General features: G+C 46.3%; 1 protein-coding gene across 1 annotated transcript; it reads left to right on the top strand.

The window, feature by feature from the left end:
* Positions 1-1,739: 1,739 nt before the first annotated feature.
* On the top strand, positions 1,740-25,776 carry HHIPL1 (HHIP like 1). The gene is made up of 9 exons (XM_064512092.1): positions 1,740-2,207; positions 8,028-8,674; positions 11,884-12,027; positions 13,017-13,345; positions 15,321-15,447; positions 16,336-16,481; positions 19,521-19,602; positions 21,389-21,471; positions 24,135-25,776. The coding sequence occupies exons 1-9, from the start codon at positions 1,911-1,913 to the stop codon at positions 24,629-24,631; spliced, it is 2,352 nt and encodes a 783-aa protein (XP_064368162.1). The 5' UTR covers positions 1,740-1,910; the 3' UTR covers positions 24,632-25,776.
* Positions 25,777-26,163: the final 387 nt, after the last annotated feature.

The following is a 26,163-nucleotide window of genomic DNA, read 5'->3' as shown; positions in this document are numbered from 1 at the left end:
GGACCTGTAGTCTAAATGCCGAAAGGCAGAGTATGCTGTTTTGCAGTGATGAACAAATAAAATCTAAAGTTCTTACAGTTCTTAAACGCATTGCTAAATACGCTCAGCATTTCATTTTCACTTCATTTCTGAGATGGTGCGTGGACACTCAACTAATCAAGGGCTGCGATAGTAAATCAGGAGGCTATAGGGTAAATCTCATTATCACAGCATACGCTTGGTTACTGAGACCCATTTTTTGTATATTAAGCATTATTACAATGTTGATTAACAATGCATGTGGGTTTTTTTAACGGGATTTTTTAAAAGTCATCACAAACCCTGAAACAACAGCTGGTGTTAGCCAGAGGAATAATAGATTAGCTGGGATGAATAAGATGTATTTACATCAGTTGTTTTTACAAAAATATGGGATTGCATAACTGCATACTTTTTTGTGCATGGCATGCAAAGCTTTCAGGGGCAGTGGATGAGATAATGTGTTTTCCAATGCACTTACCAAGGTCATCCATGAAAAACTGTTTTTAAATGACAAAAAATAAAAAGCTAAGCTGGCTAGAGAATTCTGAAGTAAGATCATCAGGTATCCTTGTCATCTGTACATATTCAAAGATTTTTGTGACCTTACTCACAGCTACATAAGCATATGGAGAGGAAAACAAACTCCTATAAATGCTGTAACACATATGGTCTCCTGACAGGATGTTCCAAGCCATGCAGTGATTTTACAGTCCATATGCACTGTACAGCAATTCTTTGGTCTCAAAACAGGAATCAAAAATAGCATATCAGCATGAACTCCACATTCTTTTTCTTTTATGGGCAGTCTCTGTGTTAAAATTAAAATACATACTACACTATGGCTAGCTGCCTTTAACAGCAAAAAATGCCACGTACTTGGGACTTAATAACCGATAACGTGATTTATGACGTGGTATGCAAAGAAAGGACCAACATTTGGAGTAAATATTTTTCCCAGTGGTATGCCATAAAGCAGTTTAATCTAAGAATTGTATCGTTGACTATTTTATTTCCCTTGAGCAGGGAGTTTACCTGTGCAGCACGTGTGAACGCCATCCTGAACAGAAGGCTATCTTCCTAAAGAAGGTGTCACCCGGGCTGTCAGGACCCCCAGGGTGCAAAGACAACATCGGACCTCTCTTCTCCAAGGTCAAAGCTGGATCCCATCAGAACCTCCCTTTCCAATGCTAAAGAATGTGGAAGCACTAGTTGTACTGAAACCAAGCTGCCTTGCTTTTAAATATGTTTCTCAGTCAGATAAAGTCTTACATGTTATGATCTGCCATATTTTGGTCATACAAGGTATTCAGTGACAGAACAGGGCCCAGCAGTCAGCACTTGAGGAGTCAGTTTAAGGAATGTATATATGAAATACGTACATATATATAGTGTATATATATATAAAAAGACATATCCGAGCATGACACACGATACTAGTGATACAGCTGCACAGCTGGCAGGCTGTGCCCTGCCTCCTCTCCAGCTAAACACCGCTGTTCGAGGCCGGCACCAAGGTGCGGGATAGGTGCGCGCTTCTCCGCGCCGCGAGCAGCACAGTCCCCCCGCAGCCGCAGCCCTGCCTGCGGGGCCCTCAGCGCCCCGAAGCCGCCGCCTCCGCTCTGCCGCCGGCTCCGCGCGAGCCGCCGGGGTCCGCGAGCAGATGCGGGCGGCGTGTGCGTGCGCGCCCGGCCGCGCGGGGCCGCGGCGGGGCCGGCGGCAGCCCCGCGTGCGCAGAAACCCCGCGGAGAAGCCGCCCGGCGCCGGCGGCACAGCGCGGGGGCGCCCGGCGGCCGCGGCAGGCAGGCAGGCAGCCGGCCGTGCGGTGCGGCGCGGTGCAGCGCCATCGCCGCGGCCCCGGGCGGAGCGGAGCGGCGCGGCGCGGCGCGGCGATGCGGGCGGCGGCGGGGCCCGGCGGGGCGCGGGCGGCGCTGTGGCCGCTGCTGGCGGCGGCGCTGGCGCTGGCGCTGGGGCCGGCGCCGGCGCGGCCGCACCCGCAGTGCCTGGACTTCAAGCCGCCGTTCCGGCCGCCGCGGCCGCTCGCCTTCTGCGGGCGCTACGCGGCCTTCGGCTGCTGCGACCCGCAGCGCGACGCGGCGCTGCTCCAGCGCTTCTACCGCCTCAGCGCCCGCCTCGACGGGCCCGCGTACGCCGCCTGCGCCGGGCACCTGCAGGACCTGCTCTGCCAGGTGAGGCGCCCCGCCGCGCTCCCGGCCGCTGCCGCACCGCTGCTGCGGGGCTGCCGGCGCGGGGGCTGCGGCCGCGCGGGGCCACGGCCCGGCACCGGCTGCGCCAGCCCGGGCGCGGGTGCGGGGGCTGCGCGGGGCGCGTCGGCCCGGGTGCGGGTGCTTTGGCGCAGGGTGCAGCAGCCCACGCGGGGCACATCGGGCGGGGCACATCAGGCCGGGCGCAGGTGCTTTGGCGCAGGGTGTAGCAGCTCACGTGGGCTGCATTGGCCCGCGCGCGGGTGCTTTGGTGCAGCACGCAGCAGCTCATGCGGGGTGCATCAGCCCCAGCGCGGGTGCTTTGGCGCAGAGTGCAGCAGCCCACACGGGACTCATCGGCCCAGGTGCGGGTGCCCGTGCCACGCAGAGTGCATCAGCCCAGGCGCAGGTGCTTTGGTGCAGCGCGCAGCAGCCCACGCAGGGCACATCAGCGCGGGCACGGGTGCTTCAGCCCAGGCTCAGGGCTCGTTAGTCCAGGCACAGGCGCCTCAGCCCAGACGTGGGTCCATCCACCTATGCAGGGCGCCTCAGCCCAGGCACAGGCACTTTAGCCCACACACGGCTGCATCAGGCCAGGCCCAGGTGCTTCGGCCCAAGCATGGGTGCTTTTGCCCACTCTGGGTGCACTGGCCTTGGCATGGGTGCTTCATGTAAGGGTGCATGAGTCATGGCGTGGGTGCACTGGCTGTGGCATGGGCGCATCAGCACCGGTGTGGTTGCATCTGCCCCACAGGGGCACATCAGCCCAGACCCAGGTGCATCAGTCCACTGATGGGTGCATCAACGCAGGCGCAGGTACGTCAGCCAGGTATGGGTGTACCCACAGACGCAGGGTGCATTGGCCTAGGCACAAGTGGTTTGGACCACAGAGAGGTGCATCAGTCATGACATTAGTGTATCGGACCAGATACGGGTGCATCAGCGCAGGCACGGCTGCATCAGCCCGCATTGGTGCATAAACATGGTGTTGGTGCATGGGCCCGGGCAGTAATGTATCGGCCAACGTATGGGTGCTCCTGGCAGAAGCGCATCGGCCCTGACATGCTCCGTAGCATGCTTGGGAGCGCTCGGCCGTCATCATGCTCCTCACTGGTCTTATTGGCCACTGGCAGGTGTCAAAGGAGTATTCGGGATGTTGCTGTGCTTTAATTTATGAGCAGCAGTACTCTGAGAAATGGCTGTGTGGTCAGATGCAACTTTTGGACTCTCCTCACCCTCCCAGGGTTAGATCTTTGGAAGTGGTGAAGACACCCCAAAGGGGACCTGCCTGTGTAAAACATACTCCTTATTGCACCAGCTCGTGGGATCAGATGGTTTTTAGTAGGGGATTACAGCATCCTGAGACTCTTCTAACATGTGCTAGCACAGTCCTGAAGATGGGTGCAGAGTACTGCCTGAGGATGTGGCCTAGCAAGCTCGGTGGCAGCCATCCTTCACAAGACGCAGGGTTGATGCTCGGTGACTAGATACACTAACAGGATGATCACAGTCTGCACAGAGCCAAGCGTCTGACCCTGTGATCAGGGTTGGCCTCGTATGTATGAAAATGCCCCTGAGACAGAGCCGTGGCAGCTCTGCGCTGTGCAAGTGTAAATCTTAAATTAATTTAGACAGAGGAGTCTAGTCTGCTGTGCTGAGGTGGCATCAAAGTGGCTTTAGAGCAGTCCTGCTCCTCGTATTTTGCAGGGAAATCTTGTGTTACTGGAAGTGTAAAGAGAAGGACAGCCCTTTTCCACAACAGCTGTTAGAGATTTGGCTTCTATTTTGTTCCACGCTGTACTGAAAGCAAAAAACCTTGAGTAAGTTCCTGAAACAAATTGTATCCAAAAGACCATTTTTAGATAGGAAACAAGAAGTTAGCAGTGCCTACTAGGCACTCGTGCTGCTTCTGGGAGTGATAAGTAGGTCTCCTGTGTACATCAGAGAGCTGATGTTGAAAATTTCTTCGGAGGCAGTGAAATGTTTCAGCGTGGAAGAAATGATTCACTGAAACGTTCTAATGAGCTCTATGTATCATCAGCCCTAGACGTGACTACAAATGGTTTCACCTCTGGGCACGCAAGCACAAAATGGAAGTTTAGGCATTACAGACACCTCCAGAACACTCCTGCTTTCATTTCTTCATTATATATAAAATTTATATCCCATACCTGAATTGATAAGTGCTTTTCTGTGAATTATTCAATACTTATATCTCTTTTTTGCTCACCGTTCATGATTTTTCTCAAATGTAATGAAATTATTTGACAAGTGTCTCTTTTTGTGCTTGTGGTGAGCATTCCTACATTTCTTTGCACTGTGATTTGTTGCACGGTGCTACTTCCTTTGCTGCTGCGTGGCAGGATTTGTTCACCCCCTCTGAGTCGTATTAGTTAGCTAGAGAGAAGTCTGCAAAACCAAAGTGCTCACATAAGATTCGGAAGAGGGTAGCAGCTCGTTTGAGACTGAAGGTATTGGTTTTTATAGTCACTTCTTAGTTTAATTGGTAGATTTTTATTAAGCGCTATGGACGTAGTCAGGGATGTTGTGAGTACTGTTGTTCTTCTGGTTCCCTGGTCCTTCATCCTTGATCCTTTGACCCTCACACCCTATTTTCATCTGTTGTCCCTGACATCTTTTTTTTCTCCCCGTTTTCTTTACCCTGGCTCCCTTCCTAGAGAGCGTTTCTTGTAGTCAGGCCTAACTCTGAAAGGAGAAATGGGTACAGACAGGGGCCGTAGAAGGTGGTACTTTGCAAGAGCATGCCAGCCTGGCCGCTTTCCGTGGTCCTTGCCCACCTCCCATAGGGATGTTGGAGGCCAGCCCTGCCTAGTCCTTTTGCTACCTATGGACCTGTTCACAGGTTTGTCTAATCCTTCTCCGACCTGCTGATACCATCTGCCTGTGCAACCTCGTGTGGCAGCAAATTCCCAAAGTTCACCACCTCCCATGAGGGAGTACTTTATCTATTTTAAACAGATCTCCTGCTAATTTAACTAAGTGCCTCTTAGCTTTACTATTTCAGGTTTTGTGAATAGTGGGTCTGCATTAACCTTATGCACCAGCTTTGTGATTTTGCAAACCTCTCCCTCAGGCCTGCCCCCCCCCAACCTCTTCTCTCCAAACCGTGGAGACCCAGGCTTTCTTTTCCCTCCTCACATGTGGACCAGGCTAGTGGAAGTCAACGGGGAACGTCAGGGATTACGCGAAAGTTGGACGTTTTCCTGGGAAAGTGCTTTGCTTCCTCCAGATTGATAGCAGAAGTAAATAAGCCATTGTGTGATGTGGGTGTTCGGCCGAATTCAGGCTGTTGCAGTTCCTCAGATAAATAGCTGCCTTTAAATTCCTGGCATGGACAGACTAGATTTGGCTAACTGTTTTAATTCTGATGAGGTATTTTCATACTGTGAGCTTGTTTCAGTCTTGCTGAAGATACTGATCATCTCTCCATTAGTGTCCTTGGTCTTTGGATCGTATCGTTATTTAAAGTTAATGAACAAACCACCGTAGCATGTCATTTGGAAATGGGTATTTACATCTATTAGTGATGCTGAGCTGTGACCGAGTGTAGTTTCCTGGCATTTTGAGGGAGCGTGACAAATAGCACAATGTGAAGGGTGAAGGCAATATTTGATTCAAAAGCAGAGAAATTCAGGAGCAGGATTCAGGCTTCATCTCATGTGGAATTAAAATTGGAAGATATTCCAAACATGACTGTAAAAATACCATAGACACGTGCTTGAATACAGTATCAGGCTGGTGATAGATCTCTGTACATCACTGTCAGTATAGTGCCACTGTGAATATCCATATGCCACCAGGAATGTGGTAGGAATTGAAGAAGTCGCCTGCAACATTGTCTGCTATTCAAACACGCCTGAGGCGAGGGGTGAGTAATCCACAGCGGCAGAGGAACTGGGAAATCTTACCTCTGTGCTACTGTGAATTCTGATGCTGAAGCCAAGACATTGCTTTATGGTAGCAATGATTTATTTGAGACAGGCTGCCAGAGAACCAGCTACATCACAGTATGCAGACGAGGTGCTCGTTCTGTCCCCGAATGTGGAAGATCCTGTGCACAGAGTGACCCTTGCTTCAAATTCTCTTGCTATCTTGTTTAAATTTGTTTTTCAAAGCCAAAATTTTCAGCCACGACAGAAGAATCTGCAAATATTCCAGCTCTTTTCTGTCCCTGGCGCACCTCTGTGCTCATGTAACCAAGCTGAGTGCTGTTACCCAATCTGCGTATGTAATTTCAGTGTTTTGTGTCACAGGCAATCTCCCTTTTACCACATTAATTGCTGCTCATTTGAAGGCATAATAACCTTCATTTTGCAATGAATGGCTTGACATTACAGGAGGAAAGCTCATTGTACACTAATGATCTGTTATATGGCTGCTCAGTTTATTATGATATGTAATGGAAAATAAAATAAAATTAAATATTGTGTGTACTTATCAGCTAATTTAAATACTTAAGCATCTTGGATGTTATATCTTTTCAGCTGTTGAATAGTGGTGTAATCTGCATTAAGAAATAGCTCCCTGTAGATTTTTTTTTAAACTAAGCCAGTTTTGCATGGAAGAAATGCCATTCAGGAATTAAAAAACGTAGAATTTATTCAGGAAGGAGAGTTTCGCTTCCTGTCTTTATTGCCTCTGTTATTTATCTACCCTATGAAAATAACTGAGCCTCCACTGACTCAGATTACATTATTTGGAGAGTATTTTTGAGATTCTTGTCAGGAAGATGCATTACAACTGGAAAATATGGTATGTTTATTGCAAGAAAAGGCCCTTGCAGAGCAGGAGAACTGAGTCAGCTTGGTCAGATTTTAACTTGCGGGTGGTTTGATTGGATTGGATTGCAGTGGCCTTTTATGTAAAGGAAAATGTTTGTAAGAATTTTCTTATTGGAGGTACACTGAATTATGTAAACTCGCTTCAGTCCTCGGGCAGGATTTCGGGACTGCACCTTCAGTAAGCTGGATTATGCTGCACTGCTCCCAGACGACCCTGTCTAGACTCCCAACTGTTTTGCGCTGTCTAAAATCCTGTGTATAATGCAATAAATCTGAGCATCCCTCACGCAACTCGGTGACCCATATATGATCTTGAGATGTGCTCAACCACTCCTGGTGAGGTGCGCAAAGCGCCCGTGCTCCTGGCTTGGCAGCCGAGGCAGCCGGCCTGGACAGGGCAGGCGCACGCGGGGTGAGCGTCCCAGCGCGGCGTCCATCGCGTCTCCTCCTCCGCTTCCTCGTCCCACTGCTCCCCGCTGCCGGCGCGACGCCCTCAGAGCCGTGCAGGCCACCGCGCGGCTTCAGCCCTGCCAACCTTTCCCGTCCATCCTCAGTCCAGACATGTGAGACCTGAGTCCTCTTGGTGCGATTGCAGCTGTGCCGTCACCTCCTTGGTTTCGCTGTGGTGCTGGGGCGAATCTACTCTTTATCTATGAGCAAGTAGAGCATCCAGGAGGGAAAAATTTCCCCCACTACAGTCTAGTATGGTGATGGAGCAAGGTGTTGTCAGCACTGGTCCGATTTTCTTGAGTCAGGGCTGTGGTTTGGATAAGTGACTACCTGCACGTGGAAGCCAGCTTTCACTGGGAATATTAAAGATCATTTCCATAAATACTGAGATAAACCCGTTTTCTAGGATCTTTTCCTCTGTTAATATATTTGCAGAATACACCACAACATATGTTGTGATTAAGGTGAAGTTTCTCCAATTAGAGTTGCTGTTCAGCTGCTTCAAATCTGTTCCAAAAAATGGCCTGAGGTTTTTTTTCCTCTCTCCTCCTAGGAGTGCTCTCCCTATGCAGCTCACTTGTACGACGCTGAGGATCCCTCCACTCCTGTGCGGACGATCCCAGGGCTTTGCCAAGACTACTGCATGGAAGTCTGGCAAAAATGCAGGTCCATTTTCCGCTATCTCTCTACGGACAAAGAGTTAATCGCCCTGGAGCACAACGTGGCCAAGTTCTGCCGCTACCTCTCCTTGGAGGACGTAGACTACTGCTTTCCTCACCTCCTGGCTAACGAGAATCTCAACCAAAACCTGGGGTTCGTGACCGCCGACGCTGAGGGCTGTCTCCAGCTCTGCCTGGTGGAGGTGGCCAACGGGCTGCGCAACCCTGTTGCGATGGTGCACGCAAACGACGGCACCCATCGCTTCTTCGTTGCTGAGCAGGTTGGCCTGGTGTGGACCTACCTCCCCGATCGATCGCGGCTTGAAAAGCCATTTCTGAACGTCAGTAAAGCTGTGCTCACCTCACCTTGGGAAGGAGACGAGAGAGGTTTTCTAGGTATTGTCTTCCATCCTAAATTCAAATTTAATGGTAAAGTGTATGTCTACTATTCAGTTGAAGTTCGTTATGAAGAGAGAATCCGAATCAGTGAGTTCAGAATTTCTCCTGATGACATGAATACTTTGGACCATGGTTCTGAAAGGTATTGTACACACGTTTATCTGACAAATGTATTTAAAATCTTGGAGGACAGCTTGTGCGTTTTTCAGGACTACTAACTACAATGAATGAGACTTAGTTGGCTTAATATCGTGTTTGTATTCTGATGTGTTCGCAAGTTAGTCCAGGGCCATATCCACTGGCAGTGGTGCAAAATGCAGGGGAGATATAAAGGACAAAATGCACAGATAGTTCATGACTGAAATTCTAAATTTACCAAGATAGAATGGAAAATCAAAGCTCCATTCCCTGGGTAAGGGCTGATGCTCTGTGTTACAGAGCACATTAAGATAGAGAATATGCATGTCCTCTGTGGATGAACTGCGAGTGCTCAGGAATAAAACATTTAAATTTCTCACTTTCAATATGTCAGAAGCTTTAACTGAACTTTGCTTGAACATTATTTACAGTTAATATTTTGGTTTGTTTATTTTCTAGATTTTTTTTATATTGTAATGAGAATGTTGATTACTCATGTTGATTACTCATTAGAATAGACTTCTGCAAAGCATTAGTCAAATTCATCCACAGCAAAAGATTTCCAAAACCAATATAAATGTACTGAGTGATACTACACCAAAAGTGGATTTGGCCCCACTTTTTTTATCTGAATGACACATCAGCCTGATGATACTACAAATTTAATGTCGAATTAGATAAAATTCAAATCATTATGACATTATTGAGTGCATTTTGACTGGAAAATTCATTTGTTTCATTTTTTTGCATTGCATTCGATATAATTACACTGTTAGGGACAACTGGCTGATGCTCATAAGCTTAATGTAGCTGCATTTATGAGGAAAAAACAATTTTTTTCCATTCAGAATTTCTTCAATGGTCAGCTCTGAAAATATTCTTCCTTTCTATTTCTGGTCATCAGACATGAACTTCTCTTTCCCCATCTATCCAGAGTCTTGCAGTTATTGATGTGGAAGGGATTTCCTTGATACCGCCTCACATAGGTCTGTGTCTGTGTTTGGGATACATCTGCTTTCCTTAACCAGCTCTTTTCCAACGTTCCCCTACACGTCAAAGCTTTCTCCTTTCTCTGTACTTTTCAATAACTGAAACGTTGAAGAGAAGGGCCATGCTGAAGAAAACCAGAGCCACTTCTGGCTCCAGCACGAGCATGCCCGGCACTGGGAAAGCCGTGCCCTGGAACTGTGTTTCTGCTCGTTGTCCTGAGAAAAACTTGTAGGGGATCCTGTGTAAGGCCTGCACCAAATCCATATGCACTATTACAGTAATTAAAGTAAAACAGTAATTACAAAACTTTTGGAAAACTTACAGAATGCAAGCAAAAATACATGTTGCATATAGTGAGATTAAAATTCTGCTTTATAGTGAAGTGAATCATCCCAGCTGTTCTAAAACAGGGCATCTTTGTAATATCTGTCTGCTGGATTTGGTGTGGTAAGTGTGGCCACTGCAGGAGATGGACAGTTGGATTGAGGCACAACCTCAGCATTTATGTGCACTTTTTCGAAATACAGCTTTCCCTGTTTCTACGTTTGTGCAGGTTCTGAGTTAATGAGTCTGATCCTGCAGTTCATCCACATTAGCATGCACAGATAATTGGAGGTTTGTATGTGGAGAAAGCTCATAGATTTATAGCCTGTTACAGAACCACAAATCCACTGTTTCAAGAGCACCTTGACTAGTATTAATTTTAAGATTGTGACTGTGTTACACAGGGCAAATTAGGTGCTTTCCAAATACGCAGCAGTGGATGATTCTAGCTCAAAAATGCACATAGCCTGATGACAGAAAGGGGACACTGGTCTACATGGCAATTATAGCAATTTAGTGTCAGTTGATGACAGGTAAAGAGAATTTTAATGCATTCCTCAGGACAGTGAGTCAGGAGCTTAAACCTGTGTGGGCCCCTGTGCCATCTTGTTTAGGAATTGTCAGGTTCTGCATTTGTGACGTTTCCTGTACTTGTTGAGCTGATCCTTAGTACAGCAAAAGCTTGAAAAAACACCACTGTGGTGCTTGCATAGGCATGGCTCCCGCTGACTGCATCTGAAATGCTGTCCCACGGGCGCTTCGGCCTGGCGCTTCGCATGGCTTGCTCGAGCGGGAGGGCCCGTGGCTGCGAGCCTGCAGGTTTTTACTAAATACCTTCAGTTTTCTTCCATCTTCTTTGGGAGACAGGGGAGACTCCAGTTTCTGCTCCTTACGGGCTCCTCCCTCACAGCTGCAGTCTCTGCCTGCTCCCACACAGCTGCGTGGTTTCGGGAGCGGTAGTTTAGTAGCAGGGCACAGAATAATCACACACTGCCGATGACGTTTTTACATTTTGCAATGTTTTCGTGATCGTAACTACCGGTACTTTCAGAAGGGGGCAAAGTCTCTCAAGGTGAGGTGTTATACATGATTAAAAACAACTATTTTTACGGATATTAAGAGGCCCTGCCAGCATGAAATCTGGTCCTTTTAAAAAGCTGGAGTGAAATAAACTTGCGCTGTTATGCCTGGGAATTTTTACTGTGTGTATTTGTGGCTTTACTGTTCTATGAAGTCATACCTTTCTGCATTTCGCCTTTGCCTTGCTAAGAAAGGGATGCCAGATGCGTAAAATAGACAGCTGAAAGTGACAGAACGTTCGATTTCAAAATGAAGGTACATGTTGGTCCTGCTTTGAATAACCTTTGTCAAAATGTTAATCTGTTGATGCTGCTGCTTTTAACAGTTCTTTAAGTTCCTAAAGTACTACATATTTATTTCTCCTTCAATCTTTTCTCTTTAAGAATTTAATTATTATTTAATGTTTGAGAGGTCTTTGTCTCCTTGAAAGTGTCTGTCAAGATTGTGCCAAATACGGTGCAGATTGTAGCTTCCAATCTGAGTTTTGAACTGCAATGCCTTTTTTTTTTAAGTGTAACAAGGAGGAAGGAAGAGCCATAGGAAACATATATTTAAAAATATACTCTGTCATGTGATTTCCCAGTTTCCTTATTACAAAATTTGGTGTTTCTATAATCTAGAAAATATGTTGGAATTATATAAGGTAATAAAATCAGTTATGCCTAAGTAAAATTCAGTAACATGGGTATGGAGAAAGATGTATCAGGATTGATCCGCAGCCATTCTCATTCGTCAAGGATGATATTAGACTAAGGTGTTACTCTGCCCTTTGCTTAGGACGTGTGCAATTGATAATGCTTCGTTGCTGTTTCTGATTAGGATAATCCTGGAAGTGGAAGAACCAGCTTCCAATCATAACGGAGGAGAGCTGCTCTTTGGAGATGATGGTTATCTCTATATATTTACTGGAGATGGAGGCATGGCTGGGGATCCTTTTGGGACCTTTGGAAATGCCCAGAACAAGTATGAGCCCCTGAAGCTTTGTGTGCAGCGTGCGTCTCTCGTGCTGCCTCTTTGCTGGTGCTTGTGCAGACGTGGGTGCATGTAGACCCCCGGTGCAACGCCTCCCCCGTAGCGGAGGTTGTCGTAGCGTTTCTTTTCTCCTGCAAGAAACGATAACTCACTGAACCTTCCAGCTTTTTTCTCTGAGCTCAGTTTTCTGGCAAATGGGGGGGTCAGTGAAACGGGAACAGCGGAGCAGTCCCCACTTTCACCTCCAAGCGACTGGTTGAAGCCTGCCAGGCAGCCAGGCAGAGGAGGTCATTACCATCTGAAGGCTGCTCAGCGGCCCATGTCAAATGAAATGGTCTCCATCCAAGTGCTCATGTATCAATGTCGGGATCACAAAACCGCTGCCACAGTTGGCACGCGCACTGACGGCACGGAGGAGCGAGGGAGCCGCGCTCACCCCACGTGCGGCCCCGTTAGTCCCAGCGCCGGGGCTCTGGGGGGAGCTGGCCCTGCCGCCCGCGCCAGCACGGAGAGCGGCTCCGGCATGGGGCACCATCCCTCTGGCAGTTGGCATGCATAGTAAATTAACTTCGGCCCCAATCCTGCCAACTCTGGCTATTTGCTCATTTTTCTCCCGTGACTGGTCTTATTCAGGTCAGTAAAACTGGTCGTGTGCTTGCAGTGGGAATATTGGCGGGATCGAGACCATCATTTTTTAAGTTGCTCGTGGGAGCTTGTATACCCAGAGCCTGCTCTGGTTAAATGTCCTGCAAAGCTACAATTAGTGTTAGACCACATACATCATTCCCTTAATAGTTTCCAGTGGGTGGGTTGGTTGGTTTTTCTGGCATGTTGAAAGACTTGTGTGCTCCAAAACAGAAATAATGAGATCTTAGACTTTTTAGAGCACCCATCTCTGAATGTGAGTGTATTAAGTTTAACCAAGGTCTAGTTTTACTTCCCCTCTTTGTTTCCTTTCTTCCTTTCTTCTCCAAACACAGATCAGCGTTGCTGGGCAAAGTGCTGCGGATCGATGTGGACAACAACGACCGTGGGCCTCTTTACAGAATCCCCCCGGACAACCCTTTTATCGACGACCCGAAAGCTCGCCCTGAAGTCTACGCGTACGGCGTGAGAAACATGTGGCGCTGCTCGTTCGATCGGGGCGAGCCTCGCACAAAGGAAGGCAAAGGCCGTCTTTTCTGCGGAGATGTAGGACAGAATAAATACGAAGAAATCGACATTGTAGAGAGAGGAAAAAATTACGGCTGGAGGGCAAGGGAAGGATTCAGCTGTTACGATAAAAAACTTTGCGCCAATTCTTCAATAGGTAAATGCATGTTCTGTTTAAATGACCTACCTCTCCCACTGAGAAGTTTTCCACATGTTCATTTTTAATTTCTGCCTTCAAAGGCTGGCTGCTGGGTTGCAAACAGATGTTTTTGAGATGTAAATCTATGCAGTCCAGTCTAGAAGGGAACTGACTTGGAGAAAAATATTAGAAGTCCAAATGCTACCATTGTTGAGTTAGGGAAAAAACTAAATGTACTAGATTTTGTGCTTCTGGGCCATATATGTAGCTAGTCAAATTTTCCTGGTGATTCTGTGATTTGGGAAACAGTTTCATCTTTTTCACATGAGGTAAGCTTTCCTGCAGAAACAAGAGCAATTCAGAGAATTTGTATTTTTGTCCATAGCTCACAAATAGTGCCCTTGTTTAAAAAAAAAAAAAAAGAAAAAAATTTATTGTGTAAGCTGGCCGGCTAATATGCACACTGCTGCTTTACAGGTAATAATAGCATGTGCAGTATATTTTTCTTTCTTTTAGCTATGCCAGAAAGAAAAATGTTAATTTCTTTTTTACTTTTGAAACTTGGAGCCAGCGTATTTGCCGGCTGGCTGGACTCCGGTGCATGTGCTAAATAAGAGCGTATTGTGTTGCAAGCTCTGATTTGGACCACGTCTTGTGCTGCAGGATCTCCACGCAGACCCGGTGAAGCCAGTGGCCTGGCCCTGATTTGCACTAACTGAGATTCTGATTTTTTTTTCTCTTTTATGTTCTCTGTGATGTTGTTTAACTTCCTGCCTTTTATTAACTTAGATGTAAGTAAAGTGGTAGTGTTTTGATGTTTCCATAAAAACGCTGAGAGCGCAGAGCAGATTTTTCGCACTTCCTTGCTGAAGCAATTGTCAGAGAGCCCATGTGAAGCTCTCCTGCATGACGGTGCCTCCGTTAGTGTTCGTGGTAAGCACTTTCTGAGGTCTCCAGGGATTCGAGACATTTGCCGATGCCTTCAGAGAGCCTTTTGTCAGAACAGCAAAGTGTCACAGCCCCTTTAAAATGATAAGTGCAGTGCAAGTATAGAAAGCAGCTGCTTTAGCTGACGTGCCTGGTGCAGAGGGTGGTGCGGCCGCAGGGCGAGCAGCCCCGAGCGCGGCCGGGACGCGATGGGACGGGCACGTGCGGAGCTTCATGCTCGGGATGTCTGAAACACAGGGCAGGGAGACATGCTGCGAGAAAGGAGCGGGGCGAGCGCCGAGGGGAGATGCGTGTGCCCCTGGGCTTTCAGGGGACAGGGGGGTGAGGGCCCACCCAGGAGGGAGCTCAGAGAGCTTCAAAATGAGGGCAGCTCTCTCTATTTTGCCGCTGTCTTGTGTTTTAGCTTGCATTTTACGACGAACATGGCAGTACTACATCCTGCCTGTGCCATACCATAGATATTTGATGGCTCTTTCAGGTTAAGCTGAAACACAACCCCTTGGTGCTGACACAATCATCTGACTTATCTTTGCCTCAGCAGCTGGGGTCCAGATCACCCGTCGCTGTTGCCCTTTCACCACCAAGACCAAGCTGCATTGGGCAAGCATCTGCATAGATGCAGTATGTCTAAAAGTAACCTCCAAATTCGTAGTAAAACCAGCCAGGCTATTTAAAAATTGGCCAGAAGCAGCACTAATAGAGTCTGGTTGCAGAGGGAAGAGAGGGGCTCAGGAAAACGGTTAGATGGCTGGGTGATTGCGAGCACTCAGGCCTATCACGTATTCATCTTGTATTGCAAGTAAAACATCACCAGTCTCTCTGAGGTAGCCCATCCTTGGGCAGCACCGCCAGCCAGAAGGAGCTACTGAACAGTGCTCTGAAAAGGTGAAAGTGGAACTCAGTCTGACTCCGTCAGCAGCTGATTTAATCAGAAGATGCACAAATAAACCTGATTGTATCATGATAGCCTCACAAGAGCTACATAAACAGCTGTTCTGCATCATACATAAAACAAGGTAAGCCACCTATCTTTTCCCCTCTACAGATGATGTGCTTCCAATTTATGCTTATCCACACAAAATGGGCAAGTCGGTTACGGGAGGCTATGTCTATCGGGGTTGTGAGTCTCCAAACCTGAATGGCCTGTACATATTTGGTGATTTTATGAGTGGGTAAGTAAATTTTTTGGATGCTCGCTAAGCTGTACCCCAGCTGACGTCCACTATTGATACTTCCTCTGCCTGCGAGGGCTTGTGCAGTCTAACCTTTGCTGGCTTGCTGCTACTGCTGGTTACAAGCACTGTATGAAACCTAACTGCTTAATTCAAGTGACTCACGTGGCATGTTTTTTATAATCTTTATTCCATGTTGCTGCGCAGCAATGCGAACTTACCTTCCAGCAGCCATAGATGTTGCTGATTTACATGGCGTCAGTACAGAGGAAAGGTTGGAGGTTGGATGTTCGTTGAAGATCTTGAAAGTCATGTAAAAAAACATTCTAGGGCATTCTAAAGAAACCTCCTCTGTTTCAGCCACAGAAGATACTTAAAAAAAATTGCCGAGTAGTGGGTCTGATGCAAACCTGTGATGGGGCAGGAGACTTGCTTATTTTCCCCCACCTCCTCTCCTTGTGCTGTACCTATATCTCCCCCATTTTCAGCCCAGATCCTCTCTCCCCCTCACACCCCAGGTGCCCCATGCGCCGACTGCCAGAGTCTGATTTACTCACCAGCAGCTTTTGGGGGTGGCAAGGGCAGGAGAGCGGCAGCAGAGCCACTGGTCCCTTGTAGGACCCCACACACAATGAAGTGCTGCTTGACGGCCCTTAAACCCTCCCCTACCGCGTTTTCATGTGCTCGCCTTTGCTCTGAAAGGCAAGGTGTTACGGGTCTGTGCAGCACAGGTGTTTTAATATCAACTATCCTTCATTTCTTGGAGGAGCTGCAGTTTGTATTGCAGCTAATTTGGGTAGGAAGCATTAAACATCCTTTTAATTTTGCTGATTAATGTTCATAAATCTTCGTCCTGGCTGCTTGACGCAAGCTATTTTTGCCTTGCAGACGCTTGATGTCTTTGAAAGAGAACCATGCTACCGGAGAGTGGCAGTACAGCGAGATCTGCATGGGCACAGGACAGACCTGCATGTTCCCGGGGCTTATCAATAACTATTACCAATATATCATCTCTTTTGCTGAAGATGAAGCAGGTAAGCATCTAGCATTATCTCACGTTGAGTCATATCCTGATGGTTTCTCGTCAGAGAGGGCTCATTCTGGGAGGCAAGCAGGGCCAGAGCACGTCGGTTGGTCTTTAAAATATCTGTGGGTTAGTCTCCCAGCTTCTCCCCAAAGTCACAATCCCAATTTCCAGGCATGTGCTCTTCCTCAAGTGACCGGGGTGCCGCATGGTGACTGAACTGGGAGTTGGGAGAGGCGGTTCGCTGCCTGGCTCCTTAGGTACAGTTTGTGCGGCAAAAGGGTTTGGAGGGAAAGCGATTAGCTGAGGGCAAATATGTGAAAGCCCAGCTTACAAAAGAAACCTCCAACTTCACTGTGAAATGCCTTGGGGAATGTAGGCCCTCAGAGGCTGACAGGCTGCTACTGAAGTGGGAGAAGGGCAATATGACAAGTTTATGCTTTTGGCTAGTCTAGAAATCTGTTGACATTATTAATGGATACGGGAAAGCAGATAAAACAAACAAATAATTATGGACTTGCTTGTACTGGCCTGGAATATTTGTACATCTCAAGGTGGAATGGAGTGACAGCTCTACATTAGGTCTTGAATGAGGCATCTGCAAAAGGCTGTTTTAGGTCCAGGTTTTATTTGTGTCAGTTGGGATTTTGCCTTGCACAGGACTGGGGGATGTGGCCTCCCTGAAGTTTTACTTTTAAAGCTTGAGACATTTTACATTCTAGGAATGAGCTCCTGCGATTTGCAAAGGAGGAGACGAGGAAGCCGAGGGTGAACTTGGCAGCGGCTGCCTGTGTCAGTACGGTTATATGTTAGTTACCTAGGCCAGAGGAAGGGCACGCGGGCTGCGTAGTTCATCCCTGCAGCAGGGTAGGGACCGACCCCGGCAGAGTTTAGCTTGGTTGCTAAGGAGCAGCATGTGTGGCTTTGAAATCCAGGAGTTTGTGTTCCTCGCCTGCTGTCGGGGAAGTCCGTTGGCTTTTGATCACAGGCGCCTGCTACCGGATTGCCCTGGTTTGTAAAAACCTGTTTTTCCTGGACGGTTGTGCAGACAATATCAGAAGTGGCTGTTGGGGAACAACCATATACATTGTGCATTGCCTTTTAATCATGCAAATAAAAACCTACCCAATTGGGTATTAGCTCAAGAGCTTTAATATGGGATTAGATTTTTTGGAGTTAAAATCCATTTTCTTTAATGGTTAATGTTCATAGAAGGTAGGGCAGTTCTGCAGTGCTCGGACAAGGAGGCTTACCTTACCCTTGTCTTACCCTAAAATCAGAACAATAGCGTAATCTAAATCTGATTTACCTTAAGTAAGAGGATCCGGGTGCAGTCTCAAGCTGTTAGTCGCAACCCTCGTTCGTGCACCTTTGTCCTGCGCCTGAGGGCAGAGGGAGTGCAAAGTGGGAGTGAAATGCCATCTTCCTCCTGCCTTGGGGCTTTTCACCCATGGATTGCATAAATATAATAGAGGTGGGTGGACACTCCAGCCAGGAGTCCGTTCCCAGGGGGAGTTATCTCCTTGGTATTTATTTTATTATGATGGGAAGAAATTTGTTGATAATGGTTCAGTGAGTTTTCTTTATCTGCAGTGACTAGTCTTCTCTTGCACCTTTTTGCTGTGCAGGGAGTCTGGTTTTATGAGTTTACCACACCGTTTATTTTAATGAGCTTTTCTTCATGGAAGTATTTATTTTTAGGGTTGTTGCTGTGATGGATGTTAATCTGGCTGATTTAGTGGATGTGTTTGTATGATGGGGACACCTATATTTTTGGATTATTGCACACACGTTACAGAGCCAGCAGTCCTATCCTTTGGGAGCTGGATGTGCTGGGGACAAGCCAGGTGCTTTGCACATCCCTGTTGGGACCGAGGTTGCCTCTGGCCTGCTGCTAATAGACTCCTGTGTCACCACCAGAAAAAGGAAGAAATTATTTCTTGCTTGGTATTATTTGTGTAGAGCCCAGCTAATATACCAGGTCCATGCACTGCAGGCAGGGGGCACGGTGTGGGCACGCTGTGTGCTTTTAAGAGCTGTTGTCTTTTTTCAGCTTACTTATATCCGACTAACTGCCTGCTCCTTTTCGTGCCTGCTCCAGCAGCTTTTCCCCTTTCCTTCCTCTTCCTTTGAGTCTCCTCCTACCTATAGGAGGCCCAAAGAAATCTGGCCTTACCCTCACTAAGCAGGTCTCAGTTGCCTTCTTTGCCCAACTCAGCTCTTTAAAAAAAAAAAAAAAAAAAAAAATATATATATATATATATAGCAATTTTTTTCTTTGAGCCAGATCAGCTCCCCCATCCTTTTTCATTGCGCCACACAAGCACTTGTGCTGGCAAAAGCGAAAGGGGAGCGCCGGAGGGACTGCTTGTGCTGCCAAGAGCGTAATGCTGGCCTCCTCGGCACAACAGGAGGAGAGGGATGGAAACGCAGTTAAGAGAAAATGAATCAAATAAATGGTGTCGGAAATTGTCTGGCTGAAGGTCGAGCCCTACCCACATGGCTTGACAGAGCCGTGGCGAGTCCGAATGCCTTTTTTGTGAGCTACGTCTCACTTTCTGAGTGTGCTAGGGAAGCAAAAGCAAAATCTTTTTCTTCTGTAATTCACCCCAAAGGAGCACTTCATCAAAAAGAGCAAAAGACAGTGGTGAACAGTCTTAATTTCCTTTTGTTATGTTTTGACAAATGAAATTCAGGGTTTGATTATTTTGCATTAGTGAAGTTAAAGTACATAGATTTGACTGAGATGACAGCTAAAGTCTGGGCAGTGGAAATTTGTCAAAATAATGTTTCATGATAATATGCTAAAGTGCACACTCACTGAGTATTTTGTATGCCATTGGAATGCATATGAACCCTCATTACAAAGCCAAATATAAACCCATGTTGTTTGCTCCGGTAGCCAGATCTCTCTGCTTCAGTCCCAGCTTTCTTGATGCTCTCTGACCTGCAAGGCAGAGTTAATGCCTTTGTGCTGAACAGTACTGAAGCTCCAGGGAAAGCTTTCATGGCCGTGTTTGTTTGTTTGTTTGTTTTTCTTTTTCCTTAGGGGAGCTTTACTTCATGTCTACTGGCATACCGAGTGCCACTGCTCCTGCTGGCGTGATTTACAAAGTGGTGGACACCTCTAGGTAGGAGATGTTCTTATGGCAAGGGTCAGCTTTGGTGCTCTGGGTCTGGGTTCAAATGTGATAAATGAAGCTAGGGAAGTATCTTATGGGTGGCTTGTCTTGGTCAGGCAAAGTTTCTTGAGGTTCCTGTCCGCAATGAGGCAGTCTGTGTCAAGGGGTTTTTCTCAGTCCCACTCCCATCTCCCACGAGAGCCCCGTGCACACAGCTCCAGATGAAGCTGGCCCAGAGTGAGCTGTAGGGCTTTCTTGGACAAAGCAGAAAGAATACAAAAAAAGGTCAAAAAGTACACTTTTTTCTGTGTTTTAGAGAGGAGAGTGATTTGCACGTGAACTAAGGCCACTGTTACTCCTTCTGAATCCCATGTGCTTGCACCTGAGACTGGGCAAGGCAGCGAATATTAGTGTTTTACAAGAAGACTTACAGCTTTTTTTTTTCCAACTTCCTGTTTATTAGACATTACTATTACTGGCTAAACACCAAAATACTTTCAGCTAGCCACATAGAATGAGACTTCATAAGCTTTTGCCTTTTTTTTAAATGAATTAAAGTTACAGCTTTAGCTATCTGAGCATTCTTTTGAAGTCAACCCATTTTTCTGTTTATATGTTGGAAACAGCCCCAGAACTTCCTCATTTTTTCCCCTGACTCCTCCTCTGAGAGTAGCATTTTCCATTATCTAATGCAGTGGAATAGTTCCTGTAAACCATATGTTGAGACCTGTACTATGCAACTTTTGCAAAAATAAAAAAGCAGAAATGAAAACACATTTTAAGTTTAAATTTAAAAATTTACGTTTTACACTTCAGTAATGTGTAGGGTACAGCAATAGGTATAAGAAAGAACTTTCAGAAAATTTATAAAACTATGTAACATCTGTATGTGAGTAGCCTAGAGAGGAATTCTTTGTTTGCATTTCTGTTCACAGAAATGCAAATGCAAACTCTCCTAATTACACAGGAATTATATCCTCCAAATGCAAACAGAATGCGTTTTTGAAACAGTTTTGAAAATCCTCCAAAGAAGCCTGCAGATGAACAAGCCAACCATCATAGGAAAAAGCAATTATGAACTGGATGCAACTTCTCAGAAGCGAAATGTACTTCTATGGCAGACAAATTTCTGTCAGAGTAATGTGTCATTTTTAAGAGAAAGCCTCTGTAGGAGGCACTTAGAGTGTTAATGTCTTGTTCGAAACTAATGCATTTTTGGAACTATTAAAATGATAACTTGCTGGCAGTGACAAATCACAGAACTCTTTATTTTCCATAGAAAATTTTCCACCTGCCTGCTTTCCACGTTTGTATTGATTGTGATAAAAGGGGAAGTCTTTTGTTTTTCCTTTATGTTAATAATATATGAATAATAGTGTGTCATTTTGCTTCTCCTAAGACAGCTTGAAAACTTGTGTACACATGATTTTTATGTCAGATGTTCAATATGTATTATCTTGTTTCATGATCTGTATTTTCAGTTTGATTAATCTCTTTCTGTATTGCTCGAGTCTGCCAATTTTTTTTTTCTTAATGGATTCATCAATGGCAAGTGAAAACAGCCAAAAGACTCCATTGACTTGTGAAGATTTGGACTTTGATCAATGGAGATATGTGATTGTTTAATTATGTTTTCTACTGTAAGAGATTATTTGTATCATTTAAACAGACTTTCTTTTTTTTTTTTTTTTTTTCCAATGAGTATTACATTATTTGAAAAGCAATTGAAAGCAAAGGCTCATGATGCCACTGGAAAGGAATTAATTGTATGCCATATGTGCCCCTTTCTTCACAGGAGAGCACCACCAGGAAAATGCCGAGTTGAGCCTTTGCCAGTGAAAGTAAAAAGCAAGCTCATAAAGTTTGTGCCAAAGGAGAGTAAGTGTCGTTGTTGCTGCTTATTATTGATACATGTTAGTTGGCAGTGAATATAAACGCAAAGCTTGTGCTGTGTCTGTATGCTGGGAGACCACCCAGAACATCAGCCTTCAGAGTAGCCTTTAAATTCATTTTTACCAGGTGTTTTGAAGATGAGGGGTTGGCTCAAATAATCCAGGTGATAGGAGTGATTTCCCTGCTCCTATCCGTATGAAACCTTCTCTGTGTGCTCTGCCCCTATACATTTTCCCTTTCCACACTGCAGAGTAGTAGGGCTCTTTCATTAAGCACAATGTGGTGTCCTCTTAAGAGTTTCTGTACAGAGATGCTGTGCTCTATGTTGCTTTTCAGTAATAAGTGATTTTTGCAGTGCCTTTAGGGAGTGGGGAGCACTTCAGGAGGTGAAGGATATTATGGCTAAAGGGTTGGGAAATAGCTCATTGAGCAAGATGAGGTCTGAGTCATCGCTGGCTGTAAGTAAGAGAATATGTGATGAGAAAATGCTCCCAAAAGACTCAGTGTGATCAGCTATTCAGGTGAACTTTTGTTTTGCACAAACCCTCCAGGGCATTTTGATTGCTCCTTACTGAATGCAGTATTGTGCTGCTAAAACTGGAGTAGTGAAAGATATAGATGAATCTGCAGCAAACCAGGTACTGTTTATGTTAAAAGCAAAAAACTAAATGCACTAATAGGTTCTCAAAATTAGATTTGCCGGTATCTCTTTTCTTTTCTGCATGTATTTTGTTTACACATAAGTACCTAGGCGGTACTCTAACAAGTTTGTAATTAAGTTAATATTACTGCAGGAACTTGCAAGTTTGTATACTCCTATTTAATTTTTAATTACATTAGTCATATTACACTGTATTTGAATCGACAGTTCCTACAGCTTTGACTTTATGAAGGAATGAAGGCACTCAGCACCTTACGAGATTAAATCTTTTAAGGTGGAACAAACAAGCCTAATTACTAGCTGTTGACGTGCCTTTAGAAACATTCCCCTGTGCAAGCTCTGCGCATGTTTTTCAAATGTTTCTAATTTTGCTCACATTCGACCAGTTCTATCTCTACTTTTTGTTGTGGATTACTTCCTATGCAAAACTCAAAATTCATTTTTTTAAACTCATGTAACTAAATCTTTTTTAGTTTGTTTGTTTTAGAAGCATGCTTTCATTACAAATTAAAACTTAGAAACAGTGGGATAGATTCCTCCAAGCACTTCAAGAACTAAATTCAGGTTTAGGTGAAAACCAAGCACGGAAATTTTAATTCAGAAGCATGAAACCAAGGATGTATAGCTGTAAATATTTTGTTGTTTTGGCTAGTGTTTAGTGCGAACGCTACAAAATCACGAAAGCATGCTGCTTACATTAGCTGAATGAATGCCCTTCTTGGAAATGTATTTAATAAATAGGTTGAGGAAGAATAATGTATAGAAACAACTTGATTCAGCAAGGTGAAAAGCACTCCCAGGTGACCATTAGCTTTCCCGCAGTCCTACATATCGTTGTATGATTTCCAGAATTGTTAACTGCTTTGCTAGGTCGGTCTCCCAAGACAGAGATGTGCACGGATCAGACTTGAGCGTTCATTTCTTGTTTTCAAAACCTCAGCTTCCAGAGAAGGGAAGACTTTTCATACCATAGATAGAATTTTTCTCCAAATAGGAGATTTTTGAGAGGCTATTCCAAAAAGCGGACTATTCCAAAGATTTGCCTTTTTGGGACAGTGGATATTAAGACGGCCTTGATTGCCACATTTTTCCCTGTCCCTAAACTATGAAGCAAATGATGAATGAGAGCGGAGGATACATCTAGGATATAATTCAAGAAGTTGTGGTGTCTTTGCAAATGCATATGACACTGTCACGACTCAGCTGATTACTGTTTTGAGTAATTCCAAATTACTTCCTTTGGACAAGCTAAAATTTATTTTTAAGCTAAAAATAGAGTGTCTGTGAATAAGCAAGGCCAGTAACGCCTGGAAACTGTGACACGAAAGAATTTTAAGCTCTTTGGAGTTCAAGGCTGGGTTTTTTTTTTTTTTTAAGGAAGAAAAAAAGAAGCCCAAATCCTGTTTTATGTGTTGTCCTGGCAACCCCGTTCCTTTTGCACATTCCAGTTACCAGAGAGACTCGATTTTGAATGTTCATGATTCCAGCTACTCTGAATAAAGCTTCTGGCACAGTGGGGAGGCTGGAGCTCCTGCGGCCTGGTAACGGTCCAATCCTTAGTAACGAAGAGAATAGCCGAAATCGTGCATGTCTCCAAAGTGCCTTCGGCGGGGGAGCGGGCGCCGGCGGGGAACTCCTCTCCTCCCCGCGAAACTCCAGCCCTGACCCCTTAGCGTCTGAGCTGCAGCTATGCCAGCAAAATGCCTGGAAATGTGGTCACGCTTCCTTCTCGGGGCCAGGGAAGAGCCTGGCCCGTGGGCGTTAAGCGGTGCAGTCATCCCCGCTAGCGAAAAGCAGCAGACGCTCGTAGCTGAGGGAGTATCGGCTCGCTGGAAACCTTTTCCCTCCGCAGCAGGCTTGAGGAAGCAAAGCCGGCAAGGGGAATTAAATGAGTGGAAAGTTTTTAAGCGCCGTTTTTCCGCGGTTATTTTTAGACGCTGTCGTAAAATTGCCGCCTCACGCTTGCCTCCGTTTCTCCCCCCGACAGAGCTGATCCTGAAAACGCCCACGCCGGAGGCCCCGCGGCCCCCCACCACCCCGGCGCCCAGGCCCCGGCCGGGCGGCGCCCGGAGAGGGCGGCGGAGGAAGAAGAAGAAGCCCGCCGGGCCGCCACGCAACGGCGCCGTGCGGCTGGCGGCTGAGCGGGGCCGGGAGCGGGGCCGGGGCCGGGAGCGGGGCCGGGTGGAGGTGTACGTGGACGGCGAGTGGGGCACGGTCTGCGACGATGGCTGGGGCGCCGCCGCCGCCGCCGTGGTGTGCCGCCAGCTGGGCTTCCCCCGCGCCGTGCGGGCCAGCAAGAAAGCGGAGTTTGGCGCGGGGAGCGGGCTGCCCATCCTGCTGGACGAGGTGCGCTGCTCCGGGCGGGAGCGCGGCCTGCTGGAGTGCACCCACGCCGGCCTGCGTGTGCATGACTGCTCCCACGAGGAGGACGCGGGCGTGGTCTGCAGCCGCCGGGCCGAGGAGGAGGACGAGGGGGACTGGTGACGCGGAGCTGGGCGGGCACGCGCTCCCGCAGCACGGCCCTTTCCCCGCCGCCCCTCTGGACCAGTGTCCGAGGCCAACGCCTAAGCGCCCGCGCCCTTTTCTTGGCTTCATCTGCCGCTTTCATCTGCGCTGAAGTGAAAGAAAAAGTAGTGACTTGAGTACGTCTGTGAGCAGGGACGGGGTATGTCTGTTTTTTTTTTAAACAGGAAGGAGAAGAACCCAAACATCATCAATTATCGATTAAAAAAAGGATGCCATCCTCTTGCCCTGCCATCTTTTTAAACATAACGTTGCATTTGCCCAGCCGTGCTTCACGTTTTGCTAAAAAAGATATGCCCGCGCGGCCTTGTTGCAGCCCTGCTTGTGCGAGTGCACACGCCGCTTCCCTCGCCCTGCCCCTGGTAGCCCTCGTGGGCACATGGGCGTCAGCGCCTTCCCCTGCAGCGAACAAAAGCAGCATTTTTGTGTTAGCGCTCTGTGCACTAGCGTAAAGGACAAGGATGCTTTTGTAATGCTTTACATTGGTCTGAGCCCATTGCTTGTCAAAGATAACTGCATCTAAATAACAATTAGAAAAAATCTTAGCGGACTGCCTGGAAAGTATTTCTAAAGAAAATTGGACCTTTTGCACATGAGCAGGACCGTAATCCATTTTAACCCTGAAAATACCTTATGCCTATTTCTCTGCTTTCTCAGACGTCATGTAGCCACACATTTTTGCATTCAGTTTTCAGAGGCGTGAATGACTAGACAAGATGTAAAGTATTGGAGTAAAAATCCTGCAATACCCTTTTCAAAGGAGATCTTAAAAAAACTCATTTTGTCAGAAATGTTTTTCACCTAAGTAATAATTGGAGACACGTTTCCCCCTTTTGTGATCTCACTACCATTGGCAGCATTTTACCTGTTAGTTTTTCTGATAGGCTAAAAATAGTTTTTATTGTACTGCTCACACAGAACAAGGGGCAAGACAAAGCAGAACAAATGTAAAATGAGTAGCGCATCCAGCAGAGTTCATAAGCAGGGCTGAGTTTCTCAAGCTCTTAATTTGGGTGTTTATTTTAATTCCCCAATTTCAAGTTGACAGTGTTCTCTTAAACGCAAAACATTGATGCGTATGGTAAATAAATTTGTTTTAGATAGTTTTTCCTGGGCTTTCTGGTATAACTATGAAATATTTTTCAATATTAAAGAACACCTTCAGTGTTTAAATGCAGATGATCAAAAAAGTAGCACTGTCTTCCTAATCTATGTAAAATTTAAAGGGGAGAACAGACATGTAACATGGCTTTTGCATAGTGTCACTCTTATTTCATTAGAGACCTAAAAATGCCATCAAGAGCCAGACTTTCAGTAGGCCTTTCCCACTGCAGGAAGAGGGCAAGTGCATCCATTTAAAGTGCAGAAATTCACTTTAGGCACATCCAAATGTTCAGGAAACAATTAAGAGAGTCTTTTCTAAATTCTTCTGTTAGAGCAGTTGGCACCTATTGACCTGATGGGACTAGAGGGTTCAAAAAAATGTAAGTAAA

Source organism: Dromaius novaehollandiae, chromosome 5 (genome assembly GCF_036370855.1).
Source record: "Dromaius novaehollandiae isolate bDroNov1 chromosome 5, bDroNov1.hap1, whole genome shotgun sequence".
Classification (NCBI taxonomy): Eukaryota; Metazoa; Chordata; class Aves; order Casuariiformes; family Dromaiidae; genus Dromaius; species Dromaius novaehollandiae.
The sequence above is the reverse complement of the archived record's forward strand: the minus strand, read 5'-3'. Positions and strand labels throughout refer to the sequence as shown.

Bases quoted from the DNA above. Each gene is read 5' to 3' on its own strand.
- HHIPL1 (XM_064512092.1), top strand. From the start codon at position 1,911: ATGCGGGCGGCGGCGGGGCCCGGCGGGGCGCGGGCGGCGCTGTGGCCG. The intron at 8,675-11,883 runs GTATTGTACACA...GTTTCTGATTAG, and splicing joins TTGGACCATGGTTCTGAAAG to GATAATCCTGGAAGTGGAAG. The intron at 15,448-16,335 runs GTAAGTAAATTT...TTTGCCTTGCAG, and splicing joins TTTGGTGATTTTATGAGTGG to ACGCTTGATGTCTTTGAAAG.